This window comes from Trachurus japonicus, chromosome 2 (assembly GCF_045865225.1).
Source record: "Trachurus japonicus isolate A0001 chromosome 2, Traja_1.0".
NCBI lineage: Eukaryota > Metazoa > Chordata > Actinopteri > Carangiformes > Carangidae > Trachurus > Trachurus japonicus.
Genome location: NC_140908.1, coordinates 10,535,827 through 10,562,986, shown reverse-complemented (window position 1 = coordinate 10,562,986; position 27,160 = coordinate 10,535,827). Strand labels below are relative to the sequence as shown.

Sequence of the window (27,160 nt, the reverse complement as noted above, 5' to 3'; positions counted from 1 at the left end):
AGGCTGGAAACAAAGCTGCGTCCTCCTCTCCGTGTCTTCCTCACCATATATGGACTTGGAGATGTCCGGGAGCATGTGAGTGCCAGTCAGGTTTGGCGTGCTGCCTCCGCTGGCTGGAGTCGGTGTCAGGTTGTTGTTGTCCATCCTCTCCGCGTCCCCGCTGGACATGTGTCTCTTCTCCGGCAGCTGCGGGGAGACGGGGAAGGCGGGCGTGGAGGGGGGCTGGGCGCTCCCCTGGCGGGAGGCGGCGCCCAGCTCGTCGGGCGTGCTGTGGCCGCTGGCCGCCACGCGCCGGCCCATCAGGGGGCTGGGGGGCACGCCGGCCGACACGATTTTAGCGCTTCGGCCGATCAGGGGACTGGAGGGGACGGCGGACGGAGGCGCGTGTCTGCCCAGCGAGGGGCTGCTGGCCTGGCCCAGGCGTCTCTGCAGGGCGGGGCTCGGGGGCGTGTTGGTGGCCACCGTGCGGTGCAGGGTGTTAGGGCTGCCGGGGACGGTGTGGACGCCCATGATGTTGACCTGGGAGCCCTCGGGGGACGCGGGTCTGTGAGGGTGGGAGAGGACGGGGCTGTGACAGGGGCCGTCTGAAGATCCCATCCTCCTTCTACGGAGAAAGAAAAGCAGACAGTATCATTTTACATCTGTTCCCTGTCTGTGTTTATTCATCCGTCCTATAAACCTTTTATTTTATAACCACTGTGCATTGGTGTATCTTAAATACGTTCTTTGATGTAGATGACAATCCGATTGAACAGATTTAATATGAGTTTTTGTTGACTTGTCTTGTCTTTTTTGTGTGTTTGTGTGTAAATGTATGTTTAAATGTACTGGTTTTCAAATGTGGACCCCTAACAAATAAAACAAATGTGATTTGCAGCAGGGTTATTATGATGAACTAAAACTAAGACTAAAACTCAAACTTGCAGTGAAAAAAATAATTTAGTAAACTGAAACTGTTTTTCCAAAAACAAGAACTGAATAAAAACTACAGTGAACAATGCAAAACTAAAACTAAACTGAATTGCAGATAACATCAGCTTAGCTTTCTAAGTTTTCTTAGAGATGCTAAAGTTGCAGGAAGAAAACGAAAGAAAGAAAGAAAAGATTAGAGTGAATGTAATGTGATGAGGACTGATGGAAACATTTATGGGATGTAACTACAGTAAAAGGGAAATACCCCACAAATTTGGAAGTTCATCTTAGGAGGTCTCACAGAGGCTTTCTCCTAAAACCTGAACAACTAAAACTAAAGAAAAACTTGTTGAACTAAACTGAAATAAAAAAAGCAAACTGAAAAACTAAATAAAAAAAACAACTAATGGAAACTGAAAAAAAGGGACAAACGCTCTCACCCATCAGTGCTGTGAACTGGACTGCAGGAGGAGAGAGGAGCATTGAACGCTTGTGCTCTGGAGTCCACGAAACCGCGATTATCTGAGGATCAGAAAGCATCGAAACACAAATAAAATCAGTCTCAACTTCATACAACCTGAAAGGTTTTTAATGGGATGCAGTTATCAGGCGTCAGAGACGTAGAAACAGAAATAGAAAATGATCCAAGGGTCAGTCTTAATAAAACAAACATTCTGTGGAAATCTGATGCAGAACTGAAAAGGAAAACACTTGGTTGCAGTGAAACACACAAATAGACATAAAAAAAAAAAAAATGTGTGTGGCGGTCAGGAGACTGTGCTGGCTTTTGGGTGCAGAGGGGCTTATGGCGGAATTCCACAGAAAAGCCCTTACCTTGTTCTCCATCATTAGAATCAGAGTCTAACATCGAGAAGAGACAGAAAGCGAGGGAAGAAGAGGAGGGAGGAGAGGAAATGTGTGGAAGAGGAGAAGACAGGGAAGATAAACTTGAGTGGAGAAGAGGAAAGCGAGTGTGTGTGTCAGCTTAAAGCACTGCGTGTAGGAGTAAGAGCAGATGAGAGCAGCAGGGGGCAGCAGAGACTCACAGTTAGAGCCACTTTCTGCTCACTCAGCTCCACAGCTCCAGTATGACATAATGCAGTGTTGCTGCACTGCACTGGCAGCAGCTGACTACTTTTCCTCTGAGGTCGTTAAAACTATCTAATTTAGATCATTATGTTCAAATCACAATGTCTTTAGAAGCTCTGGGATCTCCAACACGAGGAAAAACTGCTTGTTCTCACACTCAGCAGAAAACAAACAGCCCATTTACTCCTGAAATCCGATGTTTCAACTTCTAACAAAGGTGAGAAAACCACATCTGATGCGTGTGAACTGACCTGAGCCGCCGTGCTGATGTGGCTTCAGTCCCAGCGTCGACAGAGGAGTCTTGGCCAAACCTGCTGGGGAGCGCGCTACAGGCAGACACAAGCAAAACGAAATGTGTGAAATATAAAACACAACATGTGCTGCATAATTACATAACATGAGGATGAAGAGAGAGATGAGAGGACACATGGAAATGTATGAGATGGTGGGTTTACGATGTTGGAGGTGGACTTTTGTATTTTTATTCCAAGTGATGACTTCTAGTTGTTCTCACAGATGGATGAGCACAACAGTAAAGTGCAGTGAAGGAGACGCATGAAAACTGAAGAGTCATTTCCAAAACTGAAAATGCAGCATGGATCTAAACACTTTATTCTAACAGCGAGGTTCCAGTGAAGGCGGTGTGGAGAGGGTGAGGATGGTAAACATGGTTTAGCGCCACAGAGCAGATCGTTACCGCAACAGCTGTGAGTTCAGGACTGACTGCAGGAGGGGGGTCGGTGGAACTACTGCAAACATTTGATTTGAATATGTACATGTGTGTGTGTCCTCTCCTTCCTTTCTTTCAAATAATCATGGAAAAAAAGAGCATATGTCTCTCAGGCTGAAGCAATGAATAAAACAGGAGAAAAAGAGGATGAAAAACGAGAAAAGGAGAGAAAGCAAAACTGTGAATCCCTGATTGTCTTTCTCATTTGCTTTTCTTTTTCTAAATTTGTTTCCCAAAGAAAAACATGACACTTTGACAAACTATTTCCTCCTCCCATTCAAAAACATGATTTGCACACACCTGATCTGCGCTGTTCTTTGCTGCCATGTCATGCAAGACTTTTGTTTGGCCTGAGGCAAATTCACAATTTGTTTAGTTTTTGTTCTGTCCTGGAACAGAGAATCCTCCAATGTTTCTGTTTCCTTTCAGTCTTTTGTCCCAGTGATTTGATTTGATTTGATTTGATTTAATTTGTGGTTTTGGGCTGAAAAATAAAACTGACTTGACCGAGATGCAGATTAAAGGCACAAAGATTGAACCACAGTGATGAGGTTTCTCCCAGACATCACTCACTTGGACTTTTGGCATTCAGAGTTAATGGTAATTTTAATTACTGGTGAATCTGATCTAATCAAATCCACTGTATCTATTTAAAAAAACAAAACAAAAAAATTAACCCAAGGAAGGAAGATTGTAATATTCAACTGAAACCTAAAGGGGGACCTTTAATAGGCTGAGGGGCAGTGGACAAGAAGGTCCACCCTATGCAAATACTGACAAACCTACAGGATGTACTGTTCCACAATCTGTTTGCATACTCAGTGTCCTGCAGGACTCTGAAGACAGTGATGGATCAGAGCTTCACGTGCACGCTGCTCCTGCTGAGCTTCTCCGCAGCCTTCGGCAAGTACGTTTACATCGAGGAGAAAAAGAACTGGCATGAAGCTCGAAACCACTGTCAGATGTTTTATACAGACCTGGCTCCTGTCAGCAACACATATGACATCGGCCTGCTTCGGAGGCTTGTCGGTGACAGCCAGGAGTTCATCTGGATCGGAATGAAAAGACACTCCACAGACCCTGAGAAATGGATGTGGGCTGGTGGTGGAGAGGTGTCCATGTTTTTCTGGGCCCCGACGCAGCCCAACAACCGAAAAAATGAAGACTATGGCGTGATTCACAACTACATGGTGCACGACTCAACTGCGGACTTTGAAGACCCTGCCTTTTGCTACAGCGTGTTTGTGGTGAGAGAGAGGAAGACGTGGGAGGGAGCTTTGGATTACTGCAGGACGCATCACAGCGACCTGGCCAGCGTGGGCTCGGAGGCAGAGATGCTGCTGATCCAGAGAGAGCTGAACAAAAATGTCAGCACCGAGCGCGTCTGGATCGGTCTGCGCTTCTTCTCCGGAGACTGGCTGTGGGTGGACAAGCAGCCTCTGCGTTACGAAGCCTGGGCTCAAGAGGAGAAGCCTGCGTGCCCTCACGTTAAACGGGCATGTGCTGCCTTACAGGTGAGGGGACGGACGCCTAACGCCTGTGATGAAGGAACTCTGGATTCTGCAAAAAACTGTGATGATGGACTGAATATTGCTGGAGGGAGTGTGGCAGCTGCAGGTGTAAATCATGCATGGGAGGCTCGTGACTGTGAGGAGAGACTCCATTTCATCTGCTACTGAGAGTTCACCTTGCAAAAATGTATTCTACTAAGATCATTTGTCATAGTTAAATAGTTTTTGTGAAGTAGTTTGCTGCCACAGTCACTGACAGTTATTAATCTTTAGGACTTTTATGCTAATTTAGGTGTGAACAGGTGTATATGTATAATCCAATTATTTCTATTCCTACGGTATTTGCAATGTGACAAACTGTCATTAGAATAAGGATAACAAAAAATTCTCATAAATTAAAAGTGAATAATAAACTCTGATAAAGAAATAAAACCTGCTGTCTTGATTTTCTTGCCTGGAGTAAGCCTTTTTTAACAAGTAAAGACAGAGAAAAGAGAGGAAAGAGTCAGTGCTCAGAGGATTTAGAGAGCGCCCCCTGTCTGCAGGCAGAGTCCACCTACACATGTTGAAGTAAGGAGTCTGAGGCGACACGGGGAAGCTGGGAGTCAGTGGAGAATTCTCACCACCGCCTCCGAACGTGGGACTGTTGCCAAACGCGTCTGCCTTGTTGTCCTCGAACGCCTCCCGGTAGCTGTGCATGGGGCCCTGGGAGGATGGAGAAAAAAAAAACGTGTTGATTCTAATAAATCAGCAAAACACAGGGCCCAACCATAAGGAAGGCAAAATAGCGCACCTCTCTGGGTCTTCCTCCAGGGTTGAGGGCCAGGTTGTTGGCAAAATCTGGTGAAGGAGCCGCCGATGGGTTGTCCAGGCCGCTCTGATACTGTCCCTCACTGGTGGTCCGACGCCGGCCCGTCTCTTGCGTCACTTCAGGTGTCATCCCTCTGGAACGAACTCCTGCAACACCCCAAAATATTCACTGTGCGGAAGTGACAACTCACTCATGTCATTGCATCACACAAATTCCCCACAGAAGAGGCTCAAAGTGTAAAGAAGTGATGAGGAGGGAGTAAAACAGCAGTGGAGAGGGAAAGTAGAGCACAAATAGGAAGTGATGAAGAAAATAATCATTCAAACGTTTTTAAAAAAAATGCCAGGAATCAGAGAATGATTCAACAAATGCAGGAAATTAAAAAGCGAGGGAAAGTGGACAAACCAGAGAAGGAATAGGAGCGATGGCGGTCAGATTGAGGTGTAATGCTTGCATTGATGCCCCGGATGCGAGCGTTGTACTCTGTGCCCAGGGGAGGGAGGTGGATGGGAGGCAGGAGGTGGAGGAGGAGGAGGGTGAGAGGAGAAAGGTGCAGCGCAGGAAGGAAATAGTGGGGAGGGTTGTCCATAGAGTGGAAAAGATGGATTGTGCAGAAAAGGAAAAGATAAATCAAAACAGAAATGAATCTAATGAAAATTAAATAAAAATATGAAATGAAATCTATCAAATGAGATAATATCTTTTTCATAGTTCAATTATGTGAAACAAAATTCTTACACAGAGGAAACATCTGCATGATCAGGCTCTCTAACAAACCTACAGATGAAGAATATACAACTTTGCTCCACCGGGAGGCGCTGGAGAGCTTCCACATGGTTTCACATGGAGGTAAACATGAATGCAGACAATGCCTGGAAGCAGAAGCCTCTGAACGCTCGGCTATTCTTACTCTCATCCTATCTCCCCTCTCGGCAGCTCTGCTGTATTTCATGCTGCAGAGCTAATTTTATGAGCACAGGTCACTCCTGCGGTACGGCACCCCATGATGACTCTGTAACAGGAACTGCCGAAAGCTGCTGCTCACGTGCAGTTTGGTGAGGAAGACTAAAGATGATTCTTGCTGAAGTTGTAATATTATTAAGTAAAGCTCTAAATTAAGCCTGTGTTTGTTCCAGTAAGCCTTGTCAGTATTTTAGATTCACTGATGAATTATTTTGAAAGGGTTTCAAAACATTTTCTTTAATTCTCTCCTTTAAAAGTTATTGTTGATAATGTAATATCATGTAATATTCAAGCTTGGATGTAGGGGGGAACGTCTTACCAGCGATGCGGTGAGCCACCAGGCCTTCCAAGTTTAGCGTCTCCTCCTCTGCGTCTTGTTCCCGGGCCAAGGAGGTAGAGGAGGTGTCCTTGGGCTGGGGGGTGAGAGCGGGCAGCGGGGAAGAGGAGGCGCTGTAGCCTGGGTAAGGGGACGAACCCTGCAGGTCGGGGGAGTGGGAAACCGGGTACGAGTTCACAGGCTTCACGGCGGCCTGTTGGTTCAAATTGGAGGACGGGTCGGCGGGGTAGTGGTGGGGCTGTTGGCGCGAGTGGAGGTAGGGCTCGGGGGTGTGTGTCGGGGTGGTGTTCTGGTGTTGGTAGTTGGCGTTGGGCCTTTGGGGAGCGTACGACTCCATGACTGGGCTCTGGTTGGGCAACGTCGACACCCTCCCGGCGGGTCGCGCGGCGGGCTGATGGTAGGCGTTGGGGGCCGGCCCGGAGTTGTTGTAGCCGTGGATGGCTGAGTCCGCTTGGTACGAGGGCCGGGCCAGGGTCTGGGAGAAGGGCGCTTGTGACGAATTCAGGTTGTTCTCCCCGGGGGGCGCGCTGTGGGACTTGGACATGTGGGAGTTGATCGGGTCCAGGTCCAGCATGAGCATGTTGAGGGCCTCGATGGACTGCTCGATGTCCCGCTGCGAGGCCGGGGTGGGGAAGTGGGGCAAACTGTGGGTCGACTGCAGGGGCGGGCCGAATGGGTCATCCGGGAGGCTGTACTGGTGCCAAGTGTTGAGACCCCTTTGAACCGCCTCCCGGCTGCTGGTGCTCCTCTCGGGGGCCCTGGGCATCAGCTTGGGGTTGGTCTCGGGGCTGCTGGGCGGTGGATTCCCGAACGACTGCGAGCGGTACATCCCCCCTCCGTTCTGGTAGTTGCTGTATCCCTGTGGCGATGCCGAGTCCACGGATCTCTCTTGCATCGCCGTGGGAGTTCGTACTCCATGCACCGGCATCTCGGTCAACTTCTCCAGGTACGGCCCGTCGTTCTGCCCGCTGACGGGCGTCTGCGATGGGTAGTAGAGGTCGCCTGGTGTGGCCTGGCCGTCTAGGGAAGAAATTGTCCCTAAGCTGTCCACGCTGTTGCCCTCTTGGCTGTGGGGCAGTTCGTCGTCAAGGATATCCGTCTCCCGTTCCTCTGCCGAAGGGGCGGCGACGAGCCTGGTGTGGCCGCCGTTGACGTGCACCTGCGCCGGGACCAGGTGCCGTACTCCCCCTCCCGGACTGGTGGAGGTGGACAGGTAGGCTTGCCGCTGATGGGTCGGCGCCTCGAGGCCGCTCAGGAGCTGATCGAGCTCTCTCTTCTCCTGGGGGCTGAGCGGCGGGTGGGTCGCCGCCGGGTTGTTGTGGTTGGCGGCGTTCAGCACCGACTGGCTGTGCTCGTCGGTGCGATCGGTCTTGATGGACGCGGTGGAGTTCCCCGAGTCGCTGCTCACCGAGAGGGTGTGGTCGACGGCGGGGAGGGAGGCGTGGCCTGTCACGGGAAGTGTCTGGTCGGCGGTTTGGAGGGGGTGGTTGGCGTGCTGCAGAGGGTTCTTGGCGCTGGTCAAGGGGTTTTCATGGACTGGGAGGCCGTTGATGGTGACAACTCCCTCCAGGGAGTCTTTCTTGCGGACCCGGGCATATAGGCTTCCATCAAGTGGACCTTGGGTATGAACCACATCTGGAAGAGACATAAAGAGATGTATATGGAAATTATTCAACGACATCCATGTGCAGAATCAAAAGACAGAACAAAGTGAGACACATATTTGCCTTTTTTCTTTCTGTGAATGAGTTCAAAGTACAAAAGCTGCTTTAGGGGATTTAAATCATCTGGTTTCATTCCATGCCACTGGCTCCAATCATCAAGTCATTTGTGAATGGGACAAGATCACTCCACCGCAAGCACAGTGACCCCCCTCTGCACCCATTCAATCTGACCTGAGGTTGAGCGCGTAGCGTGGCCACCAGCAACACAGCCCCTCGGGCTCTATTAATAGCCAATTTGCAGGGCCAAAGCCCCTGTCACGTTGCGTCAGTGCAGGCCCACATGGTCTGACGTGAACCGGGGGCGGGTCCTGCCCAACACACGGAAACAGCTGGTCTGAGTGAGCCAAAGAGAGGAGCAGCAGTACCAGGCTGAAAGCTCAGATCTGGACTGGGAGACTTGGAGAAGTCAAATAAATTGATTTCTGGCTGCTGAATCATGAGTCTGTCTATGAAGCCTGAGTCATTCACTGTAAACATGTCCCACAATCTCATAAATCTTAAAATATTTTTTCACAAGAATCTGAATATGACAATAAGTGCGGCGGAATTTGTGTTATCTGTTCTCTGCTGCGCGTAGCTTGTAGCAAATTGGGCAGGTCAGGAACCGATCAACTGAACCAAATTCCTTTGGCCTGGCTACACTTCAGATGAAGGAACTGAATGTAACTTTAGCTGTGAAAACTTCGAAAACAGTCTTTAGACTTCCACAAAAACACCGACCGACTGTCGTGCAGCCATGTCTGTGAAAGAGCCTCAAGAGAAGTTACAAAACCTTTACACAAAAGTTATTTTTTCCTCAATTTAAACTCTTCTGTTTATAATAAATCATCATCAGAAGCGTAGGAAACTCATTCGACAATTCTTGGACTCTCATAGCCCACCTCATGTCATCACGTTTGATTTAGGATCAACATTTTATGTCATATAATGAGCTATTCTTAAGACACGAGAGAAAGAAAATACACAACAACTCATTTGTGGCTTGTGAGCACATAATCATGGGTGTGCGCAGTTGTGTAATTCACACAGTTGAGAAATAATGTGCTACAATTAGAGGCCTGGGCAACTTTTCAAACACTATACTGGCTTCCAGTGAAACACAACAATCACACGTGCACCAGCTCATTCTTGTGGTCACACGTACGCTTACAGGAAGAAAGTAATACACCGATACTTTTTTTGCACAGCGACACACATTCAAACATATACATGGCAGCATACGTGGGGGTGTTCCAAATTGAGCGACCCCCGGGGACAGATGGTGGATCACTCGGACCGCAGCTATTTCAAAACCCATGTCAACAACAACTCACTGGCCACAGTAGGAACAAGAGCGAGCAGGCAGGCGAGGAAGCTGTAAACACAGTTTGGTCCTGTGGTTGTGTTAAATGATGACATACAAAATTAACATAATAGGAGTATAATGGTAGGGCTATTTAAAGAGAATGGTTCAAACTCTGATGAAAGCAGTAAGCACCAGATTTTCAGTTTTTCAGAATATTTTGTTGTTTATACTTGAATATAAAATTAGTTATATTTAAAAACCATCCTATATAATAATAAACTTTATTATATACATATGTCGCACTTTATATTCTCACAACTGAGTGAAAGCATCCTCCTTACCTGTCGGTCTACCCCTTTTTTCTTTTAGTTTGTCTTCTTAAAAATGAAAAGAAATCCAGAGAAGATGAAATATTTCCTCTTCTTTAACCAGTTAAATCAAAAAACCACATTTCAGTCCATACATCGGAGTCCTTCAGTGAGACTGAACTTTCTGCCTCTGGGCTTCTTCTCTCACTCTTTCTTCCCTCTCTGATTCATGTCCTCCTATCATCCAACATGTGCTCTAGTGGAGCGAGGCGGGGCCGTACCACTGAAGCTGCCGAAAGGGGTGAGCTGGCACTCTGGGACGATTCTCTGGACTGTTCCCGGCAGCGGGGGAGGGACTCCCACCGCTGCCACCACCTCCACCCCCACCCCCACCCTGCTGCCTGGGGAAGAGATGTCATTTCAAATAAACTCCAGCTCCCACGCCATCTGTCTGCCCGCCACTGCAGCACCCCTGTCTGGTGACATCATTAGAGGGGATCCCCTCACTCAGGGTCACCCTCACCCTGAGTACCTGAAGGTCTTACAAAGCCAAGTTCAACATATTTTGCAGAGACATCTTGCACTGCACAACAAGAATCCATAATAACTTGATTTTATTAGTTTTTCAAAGCTTTAATGTCAAAACTTTTCAGGGAACAGTGGTCAACAGTTTCCACCCACTGAGTTCCCTCGCTGACCTTTAACAGAACAGGGAATTCCCTTGTTCTATCTAGTTTACAAAGATGATTTTTCACTGCTGTGTGGCAAAACCGCCTCGACTTTGCCAGGGTGACACTTTTTCCAGCTGCTGGTTAAACTCCATCCTGAGGTTAAATGGGGAGAGCAGACAGTGCCGTTTGACATGTCGCAGCTCATTGAGGAAAGAAAAGTATAGGCAAGCTGCACACATGGAAGGAGCAAGGAGCAATAACTTTTTGGGCTGATTTATTTTTGATTTTTAGTTTCTCAATTTGGTGCTTGTTTCTGTGGATGCTGCCTTAAAAGTTTCCATCACCACAAGCCCACAAAAACCAAATTTAGATGCTCTTCTAAATCCAAGTCAGTCAGTATATCTTATAAAAGAAGAATAAAGTGATTGTAAATTTACCAAAACTCAAACAATCACTCTATTAAGATTGGCTAATTATCCGAAAATGGCTATGTCTGATGTTCACTAGCCGAGATGCAGAAGTCACGGGGGCGACTGACTCACAGCTGGAGTATGACTCTTTCCACAGTGAACACCTTCTCTGCTATTTTCTCTCGGGGAGGAGAAGAAGAGCCGGTCTGTACGGAAGTGACAAACAACGCCGGGCACGAGAGGAACTCACTGAACCAGCGTCGCGAGGTCACAACCTCTACATTTGCCACACACCCGGTATGCGCGTAAGCTGGGAAACAAACACACATCGTCGCAGCTACATATACATATACAGTAGTCCGTGCATGGACGAAGGCAACAGAGGCCACCGGTGTTGAAACCCGGCTGACCTTGACATGAGGAACTTGTCTGCTACGATCGGAGCTGCTGATGTGCCCTTGAGCCAGACACTTCTCCATAACACCTCGTCTTGTCTGGTCTTGTCTGCTCTTTTCATCACATTTACTATAAATATCTCAAACAGACCTACAGCAGGTTTTAGAATTCAGTTTTGTGCTCTCAAGTCCTGGATGTCAGAACCTCCTTCAGCAACAATCATCATCATACCGGTCTTAGCAACAGTGTAATATTATAAGGCTGTTATGGTATAATGGTATAATGGTGTAATTACTGCCGGGAAGGAGGAAGTCAGCCCAACAAGTTATGGCTTTTAGAAAAAAAAAGATCAGACTGGTGTGTTACTCTCGGAGCCAACTCCTTCACTCAACTGTAACCCAATGCATCACATAGCTGAAGTGGAAAGTTGAATTACCAGTTATTCCATATAAAAAGATAAGTAAAAGATAAGATTCATCCCGTTTTGCATTTAAACACAGATCATCCAGCTATGATGACACTCAGAAAGTATCTCTGCTTGTCTGTTCCTGCACACAAGCATCAATTCCAGGAGCTTAGGATGTGAACAGTGACCATATGGCCCCAACAAGCAGCTCGACGTCTAAACGGAACAAATAGCTTTCTTCTGGTGTCAATAAATACTGTAGCTGCAGCAGACCTCAAATTAGATCAGTTGAGTCACCGAGGCTCGGCTACCACAAATAGCTAACAACTTGTGTCCTACTGCGGTAAACCAGTGAAACACGCCATTCTCCCTGCTTCAAAGGACAAAACCCACGTTTACTGCTGCTCATTTATGTATTCAATAAAATACAAATGAGCTTCGGGAAGAATTTGTGCAAAGAAAAAACATCTTTCAACATCCAAACTAGAAAATATATTTATGCATCTAAATAAACTGTCCCTCTGATGAATTTAGCACTAATGTCGGCCTCTTTTACAGCCACACATACACTCACTCACAAACCCACACCTGTCTGGTCTCTGTATTCTGTCATGTGACAGGTGTTTGCGTCTCTTGTGAAAGTACCAAAGTTATTGCTCATACACACACACACACAGCACCTGCTTCTTGGCTGTATTCTTTTAAGTGTTTGCTTGAGTGTCTCACATCGCGGCCTTGGAGACCATTAAAAAGCCATTTAAACACCTGTGGCCAATGGTTTATTATAAATAGACAATGTGCTACACAACCACTGTCACTGCTGTATCACATGGACCGGCTGAGATGTGGATTATTATACATCCTGTAGTTAGTATGTCTGAGATGAATAAACAGTGATTGAGGAGGCCAATTTGTCAGCAGGGATGAGAACATGGCTGCTATATCACTTTAGTACTGGACACTATTTCTGAATGTTGTACTTATAGCTCAGAAATGACTCTTCATGTTTAAAACTGTGAGAGGTCAAAAATAATCACCCCCATGTGGATAAAACATGAATACTGTTTTTAAAATATTAGTCAAAGGGCTGGAGTTCCTCTGGGCTCTGTTCTAGGACCACCTCATTTTCCTATTAATATTTCTCATCATTAAAATATTCTAAGATTTTTTTTCTTAGCTTAATATATAACTCATCCTGGCACTTGAAATGCAATGAAAATCATGTGCGTTATATAGTACAATAAATCACAGACACAAATATCTTTTAAATGTGTTTTTAGGCGGATATTTTCCTTCAGATTCTCTTATCGCCCACTCCTGAAGTTTCCAGGGGTGGAGGAAAGTTAAAGATGGGCTTGACACTCTTATATGGGACATGATGACCTCATAAAAAGGGCCAAACCCAATTTTACAAAATGCTGCCGCTTATAAATATAGAAACGCACCTAACGGTTACACGGTTGATTAAAGGGCCCTGAGGTGTGTCTGTCAGAAAGGACGTCTGTAGTAATAGTTTTATTAGATATGGTGTATGATTTCATGTAGGTTTATAAATATATGCATAATATGAACTCACATGCATTGACAGTAAGAGCTTTGGTGGTGTATAGGTCAGAAGGAAACTGGGTGTGTGTGGGAGCAGTAAAACTGGGAGGTTGGGGAAAGTGGAACAATCAGGCTGAGCCACTTGTTTTCCAAAACTCATTAAAAAATGAGCTTTAATCTTCCAAACTACTGTGGGAACTGTTTTAATTAACTTAGTCAGATTATTGGATTAGTTTTCTGATAGTTAGTTTAGTGTATCAACTGTGACTCCCTTACATATGCAGGGGCAGCTATGCACAAACATCCACACACACACACACACACACACACGGTGATGTCATTGAGCCACCGGGTATCTCACAGCAGGATGTGACATTCACTTTCACAGCTTTCATATCACCGTGACGACGGCCAGTCTGCATGCCAACGGTGGGTGACAGAGTTTGACTGACAACTGGCTTGTCTTAAAGACCTCTGTGTGTGTATGTGTGTTTAGGTAGACGTTTGATCTTAAATTCTTTTAAAACATACTTTTTGTCATATATTCATTTACTTTTTGGATTTTTTTTAAACTAAAAGGAAATTAGTTTCTAGTAAACATAAAAAAAGAACTATTTTACATGTTGTATACTGTAAGAAAACAAGTTCCGGCTGTAATTTTCTTGCTGCATCGACTGAGAGAGAAACAGAGACAGAGTCATAAGGGATGATGTGACAGTCCATCGGTGAAAAAGGTGTCATGGTTGGTGTATCAGTGACTGGCACAAGGAAAACTGTCGCAGTTTTATATTTGCCATGTCTGCCTCTCGGCCCATCTATCACTCAGTGTCCAGCTGTCACAGTTTAAGGTAACGTGACTGTATCAGTGTCTGTCTCCAAGATTACTCTCAGGGTGATGTCATCCAGCCGCCTGTCTGCTGTCACAAAAAGCTACCTGTCTGACTGTCTCTACTGTATGTCCGTCTCTGTCTGTGTATCTGAGCCCAGCTCCTCCGTCATGTCTTCTCTTTGTGGGAGAGGAAACGTCAGCTCAAGTTGCAGATTGGGATTTTTATTGGGGCTGAGTTTGGAAGGAGATTTCTTTGGTTGGGCCACACCAGAAACAACAAACTCAAATTATTACCGCTGAGGAAATATTCAGCCCCGAAATATTACTTTGACATCGGTTCAAAACCAGAGAGGTCGGCTTCGCATCCTCGCATATGAACGAGAGCAAAATTAAAACCGCCAGTGTGTCGAGACGTTGCCTCAGACGTCGGTTCTGCATGTCTGCCTCGGCGGGTCGGTGGGTTGGTTTTCTGTGCATCTGTCCGTCCATCTGTCTTTCACTTACGAGGATCAGTAGCCGTCATAAAAGCGCCTGCTGTCAACCTAGATGTTGGTCTGTCATCTCTGGCTCTTTGAGGGCTTTGGCTTTGGAATGGCATGTTTAACTTTCAGAGAGAAAAGTTTATTTCTGCTGCACTGCAACAAATTAAAGCAGTAGGGTTTGTGTTGCTACTGTACTCATGCACAAATATGGCTTTTTTTATGAATACATTTATCAAGCAAAACTGTTTTTTTTTTTTTAAATCACAAAACCTCAGAATAACTCTATATTTTCTTCTAAAGTGATTTGACAAAAGCAGACTTGACTTTTAGAAATTAAAAGTAAAGCTGAGCTAAGTTAAGGTAATGATATGCAAATAGAAAAAGGCAAAATCAGAGTGGGACAGTGAGAAAGCCGTATGGAGACATCTAGACAGACAGTAGGAGAAAAGAGGCATTAAGAGATGAGGGCTGGCTCAGCTGGGTTTCCAGGGCTGGGATTTGAACCTGCTGCTACAGCTCACCGTGCTGTCAGCAAGAGGCCTAACTAGAGGCATTATCTGCTCGTGCAAGACACACACAGGCGGCTTTGGAAATACCTGAAATCCATTGCTGAAGGTTACACTTTCTTTTGGTTACATCCATGCATACTGCTCTACTTAAAACACTACACTTTATAAAGTCTGATGCCATATATGATCAAAGTTTTATCTGTGTTTATGTCTTTTCTGCAAAGAGGGCTGGTTGCAAATAAAGTATTTTGATTAAAACAAATCCCGTCTTTACTTTGCACTTTGTATCACCCACTTTGCACTTGCGCCGTTTAAATACACAACAACAAATGAACAAAAACCATAAAGAGTCCTTCATTTTCGACTCCACGCTCCACTGAACATTGGTCATTTGTGCCTGAACCACTGGCAAAAGCAACGAAACGACAGATTGTAAAACAAAATCCTCCACACGCACTGCATCCCCCCGTCCAAGCTCTCTGGAAATCACATGAAGCTACCAACCAAAGTCCCTCATAGTTTTGGTGAACCCAAATTGCAGCCTGCTCATAAAATGTTCCACACACAAATTGCTCGCTCCATGACTCATTTTTTTATACCATACTCTGTAGGTGCCAAACACACAGGATGCAACCATGTCGGCATGGAAACGCAAACAAACAGACAAACAGACGCTTCATGTCTGCAGACCAGAGGTTGTGTTCTTGTCATGTTCATCTGGCTGAAACCGCCAGGAGCTGGTGCTTCAGAGGGAACATGCGCAACAGTTTGGTTGCAAAAAACACAGTTTATATTTTTGCACATTCTCAAATTTGATCAAATTTGGATTCACTGTTTGTTTTTGAGTCATTTGAAGTCAACAGAAGTTTCTAATCTTTGATTACTACAATCCCCAAGGCCTCACAGAGCTACTCACCAGTCAGTGCTGTTCATCTGCGCTCCTCTCTTCATTTCTTACTCTCTCCTTTTTTCTCCTTTCGTCTTTATTCAGAAAAACAAACCAACCAAAAAAAAACAAAAACAACAAAAAAAGCCCCTCCCTCGCTTAGAGTTTGGTTAAATCTTTGCAGAAGCCTGTTCCTCTGAGCCTCTCTGTGCCTGTCTCACCGTCTCTGTCTCTCTGTCTGTCTCTATCCAGCTATTCCAGACATGTTTCAGGGCTCGGCCCCAGCCAAATATGGGAGGAGTGCGGTAAACAAGGAAGACGGCCTCCGCTGTCGCTGGGCCCGCTGCCCTACTGTACACCACACACACACACACACACACACACACACACACACACACACACACACTTATTCTCCTGTGGCAAGACATTATGTTCAGTGGTTATTCTCATTTTTCAGAACTCAAGGGATCATTTTTATTCCCACAACACAAACTGCATCCACTGTCAGAACAGTCAAGTCAGTAACTTTAAATCTTACCTACTTAACGGTTTAATAATAAAAGTGTATTATATATACATTATCTAGGTTTAAATGCTCATTTAAAGTCTTAAGAGCCACTGTTCAGATTAGACATTATTTCCTTGCATCTCATCTTTCTATAAACCGTTATGGAAGGGATATTATCTACTGTATCATCCTTGCACACTATTTCCCACTGTAATGTAGTTTCTGCACTGGAGCAACAGCACTGTCTGATATCCTGCAAATTCAGCCCTTGTGATCACACTAACAATTCAACCATTTCCTGACACTGTAACGGTAAATGTGTCTGTACTGTAGTTGTATGCCTACACACTGGCCCAAACTGTGGCCTTTTGACTGGTCTGACCCCCGGGTCAACAGCTGCCACCGAACCCCGGGGCTATTAGTGGAGCAAAGGCAAGCCGACAAACACAAGGTGCACCTCACACAGACACACACACATGCACACCGTGTAAAAGACCAATAGGAATGTATACAAAAATTTACAGACATTGACATAGACAGGTATGCATCCCCATATAGCGCAAAAATACTGTATCATTAACTAATACATATATATAACTTAAAGGGATAGTTCAACATTTTGGCAAATTTGCCCATTGCCATAATCCCTATAGTTTTAGGAGTAGGTTCGTTACCTTTAATTGTTGGTGCAAGCTTTTTAGAACGGCGGAGCAGAGCCGTGAGCTGCTCAGGGCTACGCTACGGAGGCTAATGGGATTTCTTGGTTTCTCTCATCAAACTCATCAAATACACAATCCAACAACTCCAAAACGCTCTGGTGGACAAGTTGTGACCTGCACATTCACCACGCTATGAGATAATAACAGAACGTTACGAGACAGAGTTGTTTTTGAGGCAAATGCAGAAACTGCTTGCCGAAAAACTGCAATCCTCCGAAAACTATAGGGATTATGGCAATGGGCCGATTTGCCAAAATGTTGAACTATCCCTTTAATTAATTGTATAATGAACTATTAAAACACACACACACTTCACATAAGTGCTTAGGTGTAACACCCAGTGCAAATTCCTTCTGTTAAAGAAAGCTGAAGACTCCTCTCCTCACGTTCGCCCCCCCAGCGAGGCTGTCAGTATGAAACACACACACACACACACACACACACACACACACACACACACACACACACACACACACACACACACACACAACTCTAAAGCTGCCTAATCCCACGGACCCATTTAAGACGCCCGTCTCTTGTTGAGTCCTCTCAACTGGATTTCCAAGGTCGCTGATGCTGTGTTAAAAATGGCGTCAGGAAGAGTCAGGCGAGCCCCGGACGCATTCAGACGTCAACGAGTGAGGATGAAACATTCGTTTAACACTCGGGCGAATAAACAAGTCTGGATTCCTTTAATGATACCTGATGAGTGATCAGTGTCCACTGTTGTAAAAATAGGCCGTTCTGTCATGGAGCCTATCAGTGCATGAGGTCACCTGGATTTACCACCTCAAATATGTATTTTACACCTGATTAACATTCCCTCACCACCTATTAATAATCCCTTTCCCCCCAGTGACTTTTTATGACACCAAAATAGAAACGCAAGCACTTATTTGTCATAATTTAAATGCTACAAACTGAACCTCTCCAAAAATGTCTCCTGAAATGCCCATCATCTCATTGTTGCATCCTTCAAAACAAGAAAAGACCTGCTTCATCCCCCCGTGTGTGTGTGAACAGACGCCGCGTTCACGCATCAGCTGCTTGTGCACAGTCAGATCATCACGTCCAAGTGTAAGAGCGAAGGCTGCAATTAGAGGAATGAATAAACTGGCCGAGAGGTTTTTCTGCTGAGTGCTCAGAACACCGCTGCCCATTCAATTAGGATCAAACTTGCAATCCTGGCGATTCTCACTGACCTTCTTGCAACACAGCAATTACCGCAACGGCTCTCTGGTGATGTTCATAAAAATGAAATGGGTCTTTGCAAAGCCATAAAAAAGAAAAAAGGGAAAAAAAAAATCCCATATATAAAAGTGAACGCAGTACCACAATGGCTGCCAAGTCCTGACTCAACCGAGGGCAAGTGCATCCTCCTGTTTGTGCAAACTTCACAGATTAACAGCGGTAATGATGGATCTCATCATCGCCGAGAGGATCCAAGGGACTCTTCAAGACTGTCAGTTGGCTTCAGTGGCCGCACTCTGTCTTAAAAACGCCAAGACAGGATATTTTATGATGTTATCAATGCGCGATGTTCGGTTTACGCCAGAAATGATCTTGTAATGATGTGTTACAGTCTGCTGTTCGCTGATCCCACCGAGACACTTTCCATTACTCATTCATGTACTTGGGACAAACTAATACATGCACGGAGGTAATAGAAGTATAATCATAATAATAATAATAATAATAATAATAGTAGCAGAGCATTAAGAAAGTCAGAATGTGCTGCAGTGTGCCATGACTGTCAAATTAAAAAAAGACTACATAAAAAATGATGCGTACACTGTGATGATGAGAAAGATATATTACAAATAGGCTGGTGTTGCCATGGGCTGCAAATCTCATTGAGCTTTACCAGTTTATTCAGTTTGTGATGTCATCGATGGTGAAAACGAAGCATTTCTGCCTCTGCAACAAATCTCTGAGTGTGTAATTGGAAGAAATCTCACTTCTTCAAATTTAATTTCAAATGGACAAACTTCTGGCACAGAGGTTAAAGCCAACCAGTGGAATGAGGTGGGTTTGGGCAGTTGTGAGACTCGATGGTCGGTGGGTGTTTCAGGTTACACCCCCCCCGTCCCCAGAGAGGGAGGGGGCAGCGCCAGTAGCAGGGCGACTGACGCCCCCCTATTTCTGCAGCAGCTATTTAAAGGCCTAATTGACAGGTTGGGGGAGGAGGAGGAGGAGGAGGGGGCTGCATGGGGAGCTCAGAGAAAGCAGTAAATGTGGGTGAGGAGCAGAAAGCCAAAAATGTTGATCCCTGGTGACGGAGGAATTTGACTGTTTGGCATCTGAACTGAGGAGAGTGTGTGTTTTTGTTTATTTGAAATTGGCAAGTGTTGTTCAATCAGCACTACGACGTCTTACTGTGTCCTCACCATGAAAGCCACTGGGCAGAAACCTCAGTCTGAAAGTCTCGATTGGTAACTGTGCAGTGGAGACGACCTATCCATCAATCTGTGTGTGTGTGTGTATGGACATACCGTGCTCTCCATCTGGGTTCTCCTCACAGCGATGGGTGAAGTTATCATATGAATCCCAGCGGATCAGAGGGTCCTGGGTGTTGTAGTCCACGGAGACGCTCGGCCCGTTCTCCAGGTGCCCCAGACCTGAGGAACACAAGGCATGATGGGTACTCACACAGAGCAAGGCAATTTATGCCTGCAAATTCCTTTTCACTAACACATTTAAACCTGATAAAGTATCTTTGCTAAAATTTTAAAATCTTATTTTCTATTATTCATAAAGACATTTTATCATTTTCAATGGGGAAATTACCCCGGATTTTTTCTGGTCCATATGAGAAGACGAACTCCACTTTCCCATACTCTGGAAACCTCTCATCTGTATAGACAGAGACAATGTGGATAATTACAAGATGGACACACACACATGCATACATAATAATAATGCACAAATATGATTATATTAAAATGTAAAATGAGCATTATAGTGAAATATACAACAGTATCAACAATCTGTGAGTATAAGACACATTTTGTGTTCACTTTGAAAGTTAAAAAGCTGAGAGCTCTAAATATCCTATACATCCCATAACATCTTTATTACAATTTGCTGCTGTTGTGCATTTTCTGCCATTGTTTCCTTCATTTTCTTTGACTGTATAATACTGAGCCTCCTCCGCCACCAGAGGACCCTGTTTACTAGGAAAGTGAGGAACAGTGTTCCCATGCAGCACAGCTCAAGAATGTTGAAGCAAGAAATAAACAAATACCAGACGATATCTTTCAGACAAATTTGGCAACAGCTGAAACAATAACAATGAAACAATCCTAGTGTTACTTGAAGGAGTTAAAAATGCACACTTGGCCGACAGCAGTGTGAGTGCGTACGGCGGACCAGTGCTGTTAAATATCTCTGCCTGTTGTCTCACACAGTTATCTCCATTTGTCATGACTGTTAATAAACTTGTCACGTTGCCTAACGCTCGCTCGCATACACAATTACTGTATTTTTTCCTTCAGTTTACAGAATGATAACGAAGCATTGTCAAACACACAAACGCAGACATAAACAGAATACTGTAAAAACACACCCACCCGGAGAGCCGTTACCTTTGAAGGACTCGTCCAACTCGTTCTTTCCAAAAACCACCCCCAGGTCGTGGATGGCGCAGGTGTGGAACTGCACCCTGAAAATCACATCTCTGGTCGGGTTTCTGTACCTCTTGTGGTAACACTTCAGCTGTGAGAGAGAGAGAAAGGTTGTGAAAGATCAATATATCTATAAATGAGGTGAAATAAAGCTGTTTTTTTGAAGTCTTACCAAGATGTCTCCCTTCAGAAGCAGGCCCGGTTCGATAGTGATGCAAATACTGGTGTTGCTGTCTCCTTGCACATTGCTGTAATAAAAAAAAACATCTGTTAAAATGCAATCTCCCTTTCACATGGTTATCTTTGCCATGTTGAACTGGAATAAGAGTTTTCATACTATATTCCTGATGTATAGACTGGTTGCATTGCCTGGTAGATCTTCAGGAAAGGGCGGCAGCCTGCGAGGGGAAATGAACAACATCGCTGAAAACATTTTCCGGCAAACCAGCAAAACCTCTTTCTGCAGAGTTCGGCAGAGGACAACGCTCACCTCCTTTAGACTCAAAGTTGGGTATGCCGTGCATGATAACGTGATGCAGGAACAGAGGCTTGTTGTTGATTTTGATGTGTCCAGACAGAAGGCCGTTGAAGTACCGCACATACCTGCAGACAAAGGACGGGAAGCAGAGACTCTAAGATGTCGAATCCTCTTTTACTTTCAGGACTTTGTCCCCTTGGATGCATCGCTTGTGCCAGAAATTTCAGGTCACTTTGCCAAATAATTTATGAGATAACTCAGATGCAAAATTGAAAGTGGTGCATTTAGGATAGACTGTGCCCAGTAAATTTCAAAGCAAACTGGACATTATAACTCTTTATTACCTTTCTTCAAGCATGATTTCTGCCTGCTGATAGTGATGAACGTCAGGATAAAGGTCAGAGGATCACCGACACCAAATGTAAGTTGAATCCTTACAGTGTTACAGAATCTCTAAACTGTTATTAGCGTGTCAGGTTCTTCTGGCAAGATTACACACCACATCCACGCTACTGTAAATAAACCTTTTCCTGTGTGGTTCACCTTTGCAGCTCTGACAGCACAGCCACAACCGAATCCCACGCTGACTGTAAAACAGGCTTTATCCACCACGGGAAGCGTCAGAGTGAACTGGTGTGTACAGAGGCCAGTTGGGGGTCTGTTGAGTTAGTGTGGTCTGGTTGTAAATGATGATAATGATGATGGTACCGAACGTGACCTTGACCGTGGGGTTGCCGCATGCAGACTCTCCCCTTGCTCTGCTGTCAGTGGCCAGATGGTTTAGCCTTTCTGAAATTCAATTAGAGCGAGCCGGGGACGCCGCCGAGGCAGAGAGGAGAGGAGGAGCTGAGGAGCTAAGGAGCTGTTTGTGTGGAATCGGAGGAGGAACATGCATGTGAATGTATGACAACTATAGTAATGATTTAATGATACTTAAAGGGATAGTTCAACATTTTGGCAAATTGGCCCATTGCCATAATCCCTATAGTTTTAGGAGTAGGTTTGTTACCTTTAATTGTCGGTGCAAGCTATTTTTAGAACGGCGGAGCAGAGCCGTGAGCTGCTCAGAGCTACGCTATGGAGGTTAATGGGATTTCTTGGTTTCCCTCATCAAACTCATCAAATACACAATCCGACAATGAGGGAAACCAAGATGCGTAGCTCTGAGCAGCTCGTGGCTCTGCTCTGCTGTTCTAAAAGTAGCTTGCACCAACAATTAAAAGGTAATGAACCTACTCCTAAACCTAAAGGGATTATGGCAATGGGCCAATTTGGCATAATGTTGAACTCCCTTTAAATACTACACCTAACACCTAACACCTAACACCTAACACCTAACACCTTCAATCCAAACCATTACAGCCTTTACAGCAGAACACTGAACTCATCTTTTACTCCCGATGTTAATGTCACACATTCCAGACCATAATACTGGCAGACTCTTGGGGCACAGATAATTATATCCGAAGCAGGAAATAGCAGCTGGGCAGAGGGCAAGCCTATAGACCTGTTAGAGAATGGCTGGCTGCCTAATTCACTCGTTGAAATGAAGTGGTGTTACGTCCCCGTGGTGTTTCCTGTGTTTCTTTGTTAATGCTCCCTCACCTTTTTCCTCACTCATCCTTTCTGAGAAGCTCAGCTCCAGAGCCCTCTCATCACAGGTGAACAAGGTAGATGTGAGGGATCAAATCTAAGAAGCCGACGCCAAGGGGTTAATAATATAGCACAGGCCGTCTCCCACGAGTGAGCAGCATTTGGAATAATATGCAGTCTTTTAAATAGCTTTAAACCGCTCTTCATTGGTTCGACTTGCTCTGGTTTGGAATTTACTCTGCTGTTCTGCCCTCTATTCATGGAAAGGACATTATCTCCAAACAGTCACTGAGAAATGTGGACAAGAACTGGAGGGAAATATGCTCTGATATGCTTAAAAGAGAGAGGAATGAAGTGCCACTAAGCCCCGCAGTCTCCCCAGAGACACCAGAGGAATCCTTCAGACAGACAAGACAGATTAGTCCTCTCCATGCCGTGACATTTACTCACAATTATCCCAATTAAAACTAAATTGGAGATAAACAGAAAGAAAAAAAAAGAAGGGAAAGTATTTCCTCTGCGAAATGTTTCTAAAGCTAAAAGGAGAAAGACGGAGTCGGGCCACGACACTGATCCATCAGTTTGTTGTGTTTGTGATTGTGATTGTTCGAGCTGATCGTGGCAGAGCGATACTCTACACATAAACAGTTTGTCGTTTTCTGTCTTTCTTTACAAGAGCACAAATATAAGGAAACGATGGAGGCGTGAGGGAATGGCTCACCTTTTCTGCGATGGCTGACCCACGGGAAGTGCTTTGTCCTCGTAAAAGCGCCTCATGGCAAACCGGTCCAACGCCTGGTCAGCGCTGCATGGCACAAAGTCAGACAGATAGATTAAAACATATCAACAACTCTTTGCATACTCGAAATAACCTCCTCGACCTTCATCAATAAAGCAGCTTTAAATCCTCCCAGCATTAACATCTGGTTGCATTAAAGAATGATGACATTGTTGGAGCGCTTCGTCTAACAGAGCCAGAAAAATAAGCTGACCAGGACTCTGTGTTTTGTCATAATAATCACATCAGTATTTAATTTTCAAGACAGCTCAAGCCCCAGACCTTGAGGTGATGGATTGGAACTCCTGTCCTCACAAAACCTCGCGAGGAGGAGATTTAAAGTGAGTTTAAATTCCACTCTTTCAAAAAAATTGACAGCTGCAAATCTTCGCCGTGTCTACTTAACGTGACATGTGTGATGATACCTTGCGGATATGTTGCTGTAGTGCATGTACGCAGCCACCACCACCCCCGTCCGACCTCGGTTCCCCTGTGACACAGAAACAGAGCGGAGGGAAAACCTTGTCAGCAACCGGACTGTGGTTGATTAAATGGTTTATTTGACACGGGAAAGATCAAAGATTTTTTGACATAAATATAAAGAAACAAAAGGAAATGGACTGGTCAGTAAGCTGCTTGATTTATATTTGAAAATCCAAAAGCTGGAAGAAACATAAATCACATGGAATAATGTTTGATCATTCCGCGTGTTTGGAGTGACTGGTCAGGCTCTTAAAAGAAACAAATCTATTGCAGAGACAAGCAGGAGAGCTGGGAGACGGTTTTCACTTCTGCTTCATCTGGATAGCATCTGCAAATACTGTATATTTATGTACATTTAACAAAGGAGAGTTGATTGTATCACAATAAGAATTGAACAACATGTTGAGTTCATGAGAACATAAACATCAGTTGTGGTGTTACCTTGTTGTGCAGTACAACAACGTTGCGTGGGTCTCCGTTGAGCCACGTGTCGATGGCCTTGCACATGCTGCAGATTTTGTCCAGAGCTGGTGCATGATGGTCCGGCCAGCCAAACTCCAAGACCTGGAAGAGGAGGAGGGGGAGGTGGGGGTTCATTTTTCAGCTTTGCTCTTTTACTCCTTCTCAAACATTAGGTTTATCTGATAGACAGGGCCGTTGCTAGGAATTCTGGGCCCCCTTAAAGAATACTAAAGTGGGCCCCTCCCCCTAACTTTTCCTTTTTTTTTCTTAGACTACGTATGTATTATCGTTTTTTATATTTATTTTCTTTGTTTTGATGCTAATGCAGCATTACACTGCAAAAACTCAAGTATCTTAGCAAGAATATTTGTCTTATTTCTAGTCAAAATGTAATTTCTAGTCAAAACAAATCTCATTATACTTAAAATAAGACACATCATATTAAAAGTAGCTTGTTTTTAGACACTTTTTACTTCTTTCAAGCAGATTCTCACTTGGAATAAGTAGAAAAAATCTGATAGTGGAGCAAGGTTTTCTTCCTTATTACAAGCACAAAAACTTACTTTCACTGGCAGATTTTTCTATTTATTGTGAATTTAAGGGAAAATTATCTAAAACCAAGTTAATTTTTAGGTAATGAGTTTTATTTTAAGTGGAAAGAGATTAGTTTTGACTAGAAATGAGACATTTGGACAAGATTTAAGACAAATATTCTTGGAAAGATGTTGAGTTTTTACAGTGTACTATGAGTATTAGTCAGGGTCTTACGCAGAATAAATCAGTCATACAAAGATTAGACTACTGGGGTTTTTTATGGGCCCCACTGGGCGCTGGGCCCCTAGAGTTATCATCACCTTTCTCCCCTATACAACGGCCCTGCTGATAGATGCCTGTGTGTGTGTGTACCTTGTGGTTTAGCTTTGATATGTCGTTCCTCTGCTCGCTCAGGTTGAGCATCTGGAAATAGATAATAACACAAATCAAAGATGCATAAACAGGAAACAAATGAACTGATATGAGTGGACAGTGTTGGATCCACTGGTTTGGGGGGGGGGGGGTATCTCACCAGGTAGTGTTCACCGTGTTTGGACCGCAGCATGGTGGCCACCTCCTTGAGGTGGGTGGTGTAGCTGTGCTCCTCGGCGCCACCGGGGAAGGAGACAGAGATGATCCTCTCCGTGATGTAGACCAGGTCCACCTCATAGCTCTCCTCCATGGCCTGAACCACACTCTGACTCCTGGTCAAGCAGAGAGAGGAGGGCTTTGACCTTTTGACCTTCTAAACACACGACGGTCTTCCCGCATAAAGGTTGCGATGATTGGATTTGTCTGCTTCACGCTGCTTTCCAATTTTCAAATATTATCATCTTCGCAAAGTACATTTTTACAGCAGCTGTGAGAACACTTCTAAAACTCAGTTCACCACAAACACCCACTTGATCAAATGTAAACTCCTGCAGCTCACTCACTTATATTTCTTGGAGAGAAAAAGGTTTACAATCCTTCACTGACTGTTGACATGACCTCTGCTGACATTATGCAATCTCTTACAGCGGCCAACCAGCGATCGGGTTTATTGGCCGGTGAGCATACAGTAAAGCCCCGCATGAGGAATAAGCATGCTTGAAGAATAACAGACGAGAATTTACATTCCTAGAAAAGAGGCCAAATAACTGTTATTTGATGTTAATCACAAAATAAAGTTGAGCTGGGATCGTGTGTCGCAGAATTGATTTCAAAGGACTGTTAAACATCCATGATGGTTATGCAGGAGGGAAAATAATCTATTCTTAACTGCTCCTATTTTATCGACATGTTTCTGGTGCGCAAGTGTCGACATCTGTGCACCTGCATAGAACACAAGTCTTACCGTGACTGCTTTCGCCTTATCTCCACACTCTTGCAGGACCTCGCAGATCCCTGGAGAACACACATACACACACACACACACACAGAGAAAGGGTGAGGGAGGGAGGGAGGGAGGGAGAAGAGAGAGGGAGCAGAAAATGATTCATAAGCAGACCCCATCTGGTTATGATGATGATTTTACAGAATTGCACTCTGACATAACCTGTTAAGGAAGTGTTTTGGAGAGGGAGAAAGACAGAGGAAGCGCAAGATAAAACAAAGAGGAGGGAAGGAGTTAGAGAGGAAAGGGAGAAATGAAGAAAAAGAAGAGAAGAAAAGGAGTTCAGAAGAAAAAGGAGGGGAAGAAGGGTAAAAAAAAAATCACAATACATCAGGGTGTTCCAGGAGATCCTGACTCAGGTCTTGTCAGGACTTCAGCACACTTTAATTATCTTGTCGTGAATCTAGTTATTTACTGGGGAAAGAGGTGAAGTCAGGTTGTTTTACTGTGACAGGCCTGTGGAGGGAAAACGTTACTAAATATGTACTGTCGAGGAATCGCTGCATAATAGATAGTCGAGCTGGCTCTTCGTCTGACTGTTTGCATCCCCGGGGGGAAAACGCGCCTGTATGAAGTCAGATGAAGGCCTCAGAGAAGATAGAATTTATCTTCACAGGCATCATCTGTGACATTTTAGACTTTTTTTTCCCACAACGTCATAAAAGGGGCGAGTTTTACCGGTCAAGTGGTTAAACAGAGACGTTGGCAAGAGGGGTCTCTAATCATGGCAGAAGGTTAAACACACAGCCCAGAGCTCTCTCTCCTTATTGCTGCCGAACGGCTTCTCCCAGATGAGGCTAATC

At 44.8% G+C, this 27,160-nt stretch overlaps 2 protein-coding genes across 51 annotated transcripts in view; one reads left to right on the top strand and one right to left on the bottom strand.

Moving 5' to 3' along the window:
- The window catches only part of tns1a (tensin 1a), a 74,747-nt gene that overhangs the window by 6,653 nt on the left and 40,934 nt on the right, over window positions 1-27,160 (bottom strand). For 7 of the 50 annotated variants that reach the window (XM_085800386.1, XM_085800336.1, XM_085800413.1 and 4 more), the window contains 18 exons: window positions 26,319-26,368; window positions 25,515-25,686; window positions 25,355-25,405; window positions 24,428-24,550; window positions 23,929-23,993; window positions 23,447-23,530; window positions 21,145-21,257; window positions 20,992-21,052; window positions 20,827-20,902; window positions 20,616-20,745; window positions 19,819-19,884; window positions 19,524-19,649; window positions 6,336-7,988; window positions 5,036-5,199; window positions 4,803-4,947; window positions 2,253-2,327; window positions 1,353-1,434; window positions 45-604 (listed from right to left, as the gene is read on the bottom strand). In XM_085800386.1, coding sequence (XP_085656512.1) covers window positions 45-604; window positions 1,353-1,434; window positions 2,253-2,327; window positions 4,803-4,947; window positions 5,036-5,199; window positions 6,336-7,988; window positions 19,524-19,649; window positions 19,819-19,884; window positions 20,616-20,745; window positions 20,827-20,902; window positions 20,992-21,052; window positions 21,145-21,257; window positions 23,447-23,530; window positions 23,929-23,993; window positions 24,428-24,550; window positions 25,355-25,405; window positions 25,515-25,686; window positions 26,319-26,368 — 3,796 coding nt within the window. Of the gene's footprint in view, window positions 1-44; window positions 605-1,352; window positions 1,435-1,746; window positions 1,774-2,252; window positions 2,328-4,802; window positions 4,948-5,035; window positions 5,200-5,458; window positions 5,537-6,335; window positions 7,989-19,523; window positions 19,650-19,818; window positions 19,885-20,600; window positions 20,746-20,826; window positions 20,903-20,991; window positions 21,053-21,144; window positions 21,258-23,446; window positions 23,531-23,928; window positions 23,994-24,427; window positions 24,551-25,354; window positions 25,406-25,514; window positions 25,687-26,318; window positions 26,369-27,160 lie in introns of all 50 variants that reach the window. The other 43 variants (XM_085800310.1, XM_085800356.1, XM_085800345.1 and 40 more) reach the window with 13 other exon arrangements.
- Window positions 3,580-4,410, top strand: LOC146990844 (macrophage mannose receptor 1-like). Its single transcript, XM_085800757.1, has one exon. The coding sequence runs from the start codon at window positions 3,580-3,582 to the stop codon at window positions 4,408-4,410; it is 831 nt and encodes a 276-aa protein (XP_085656883.1).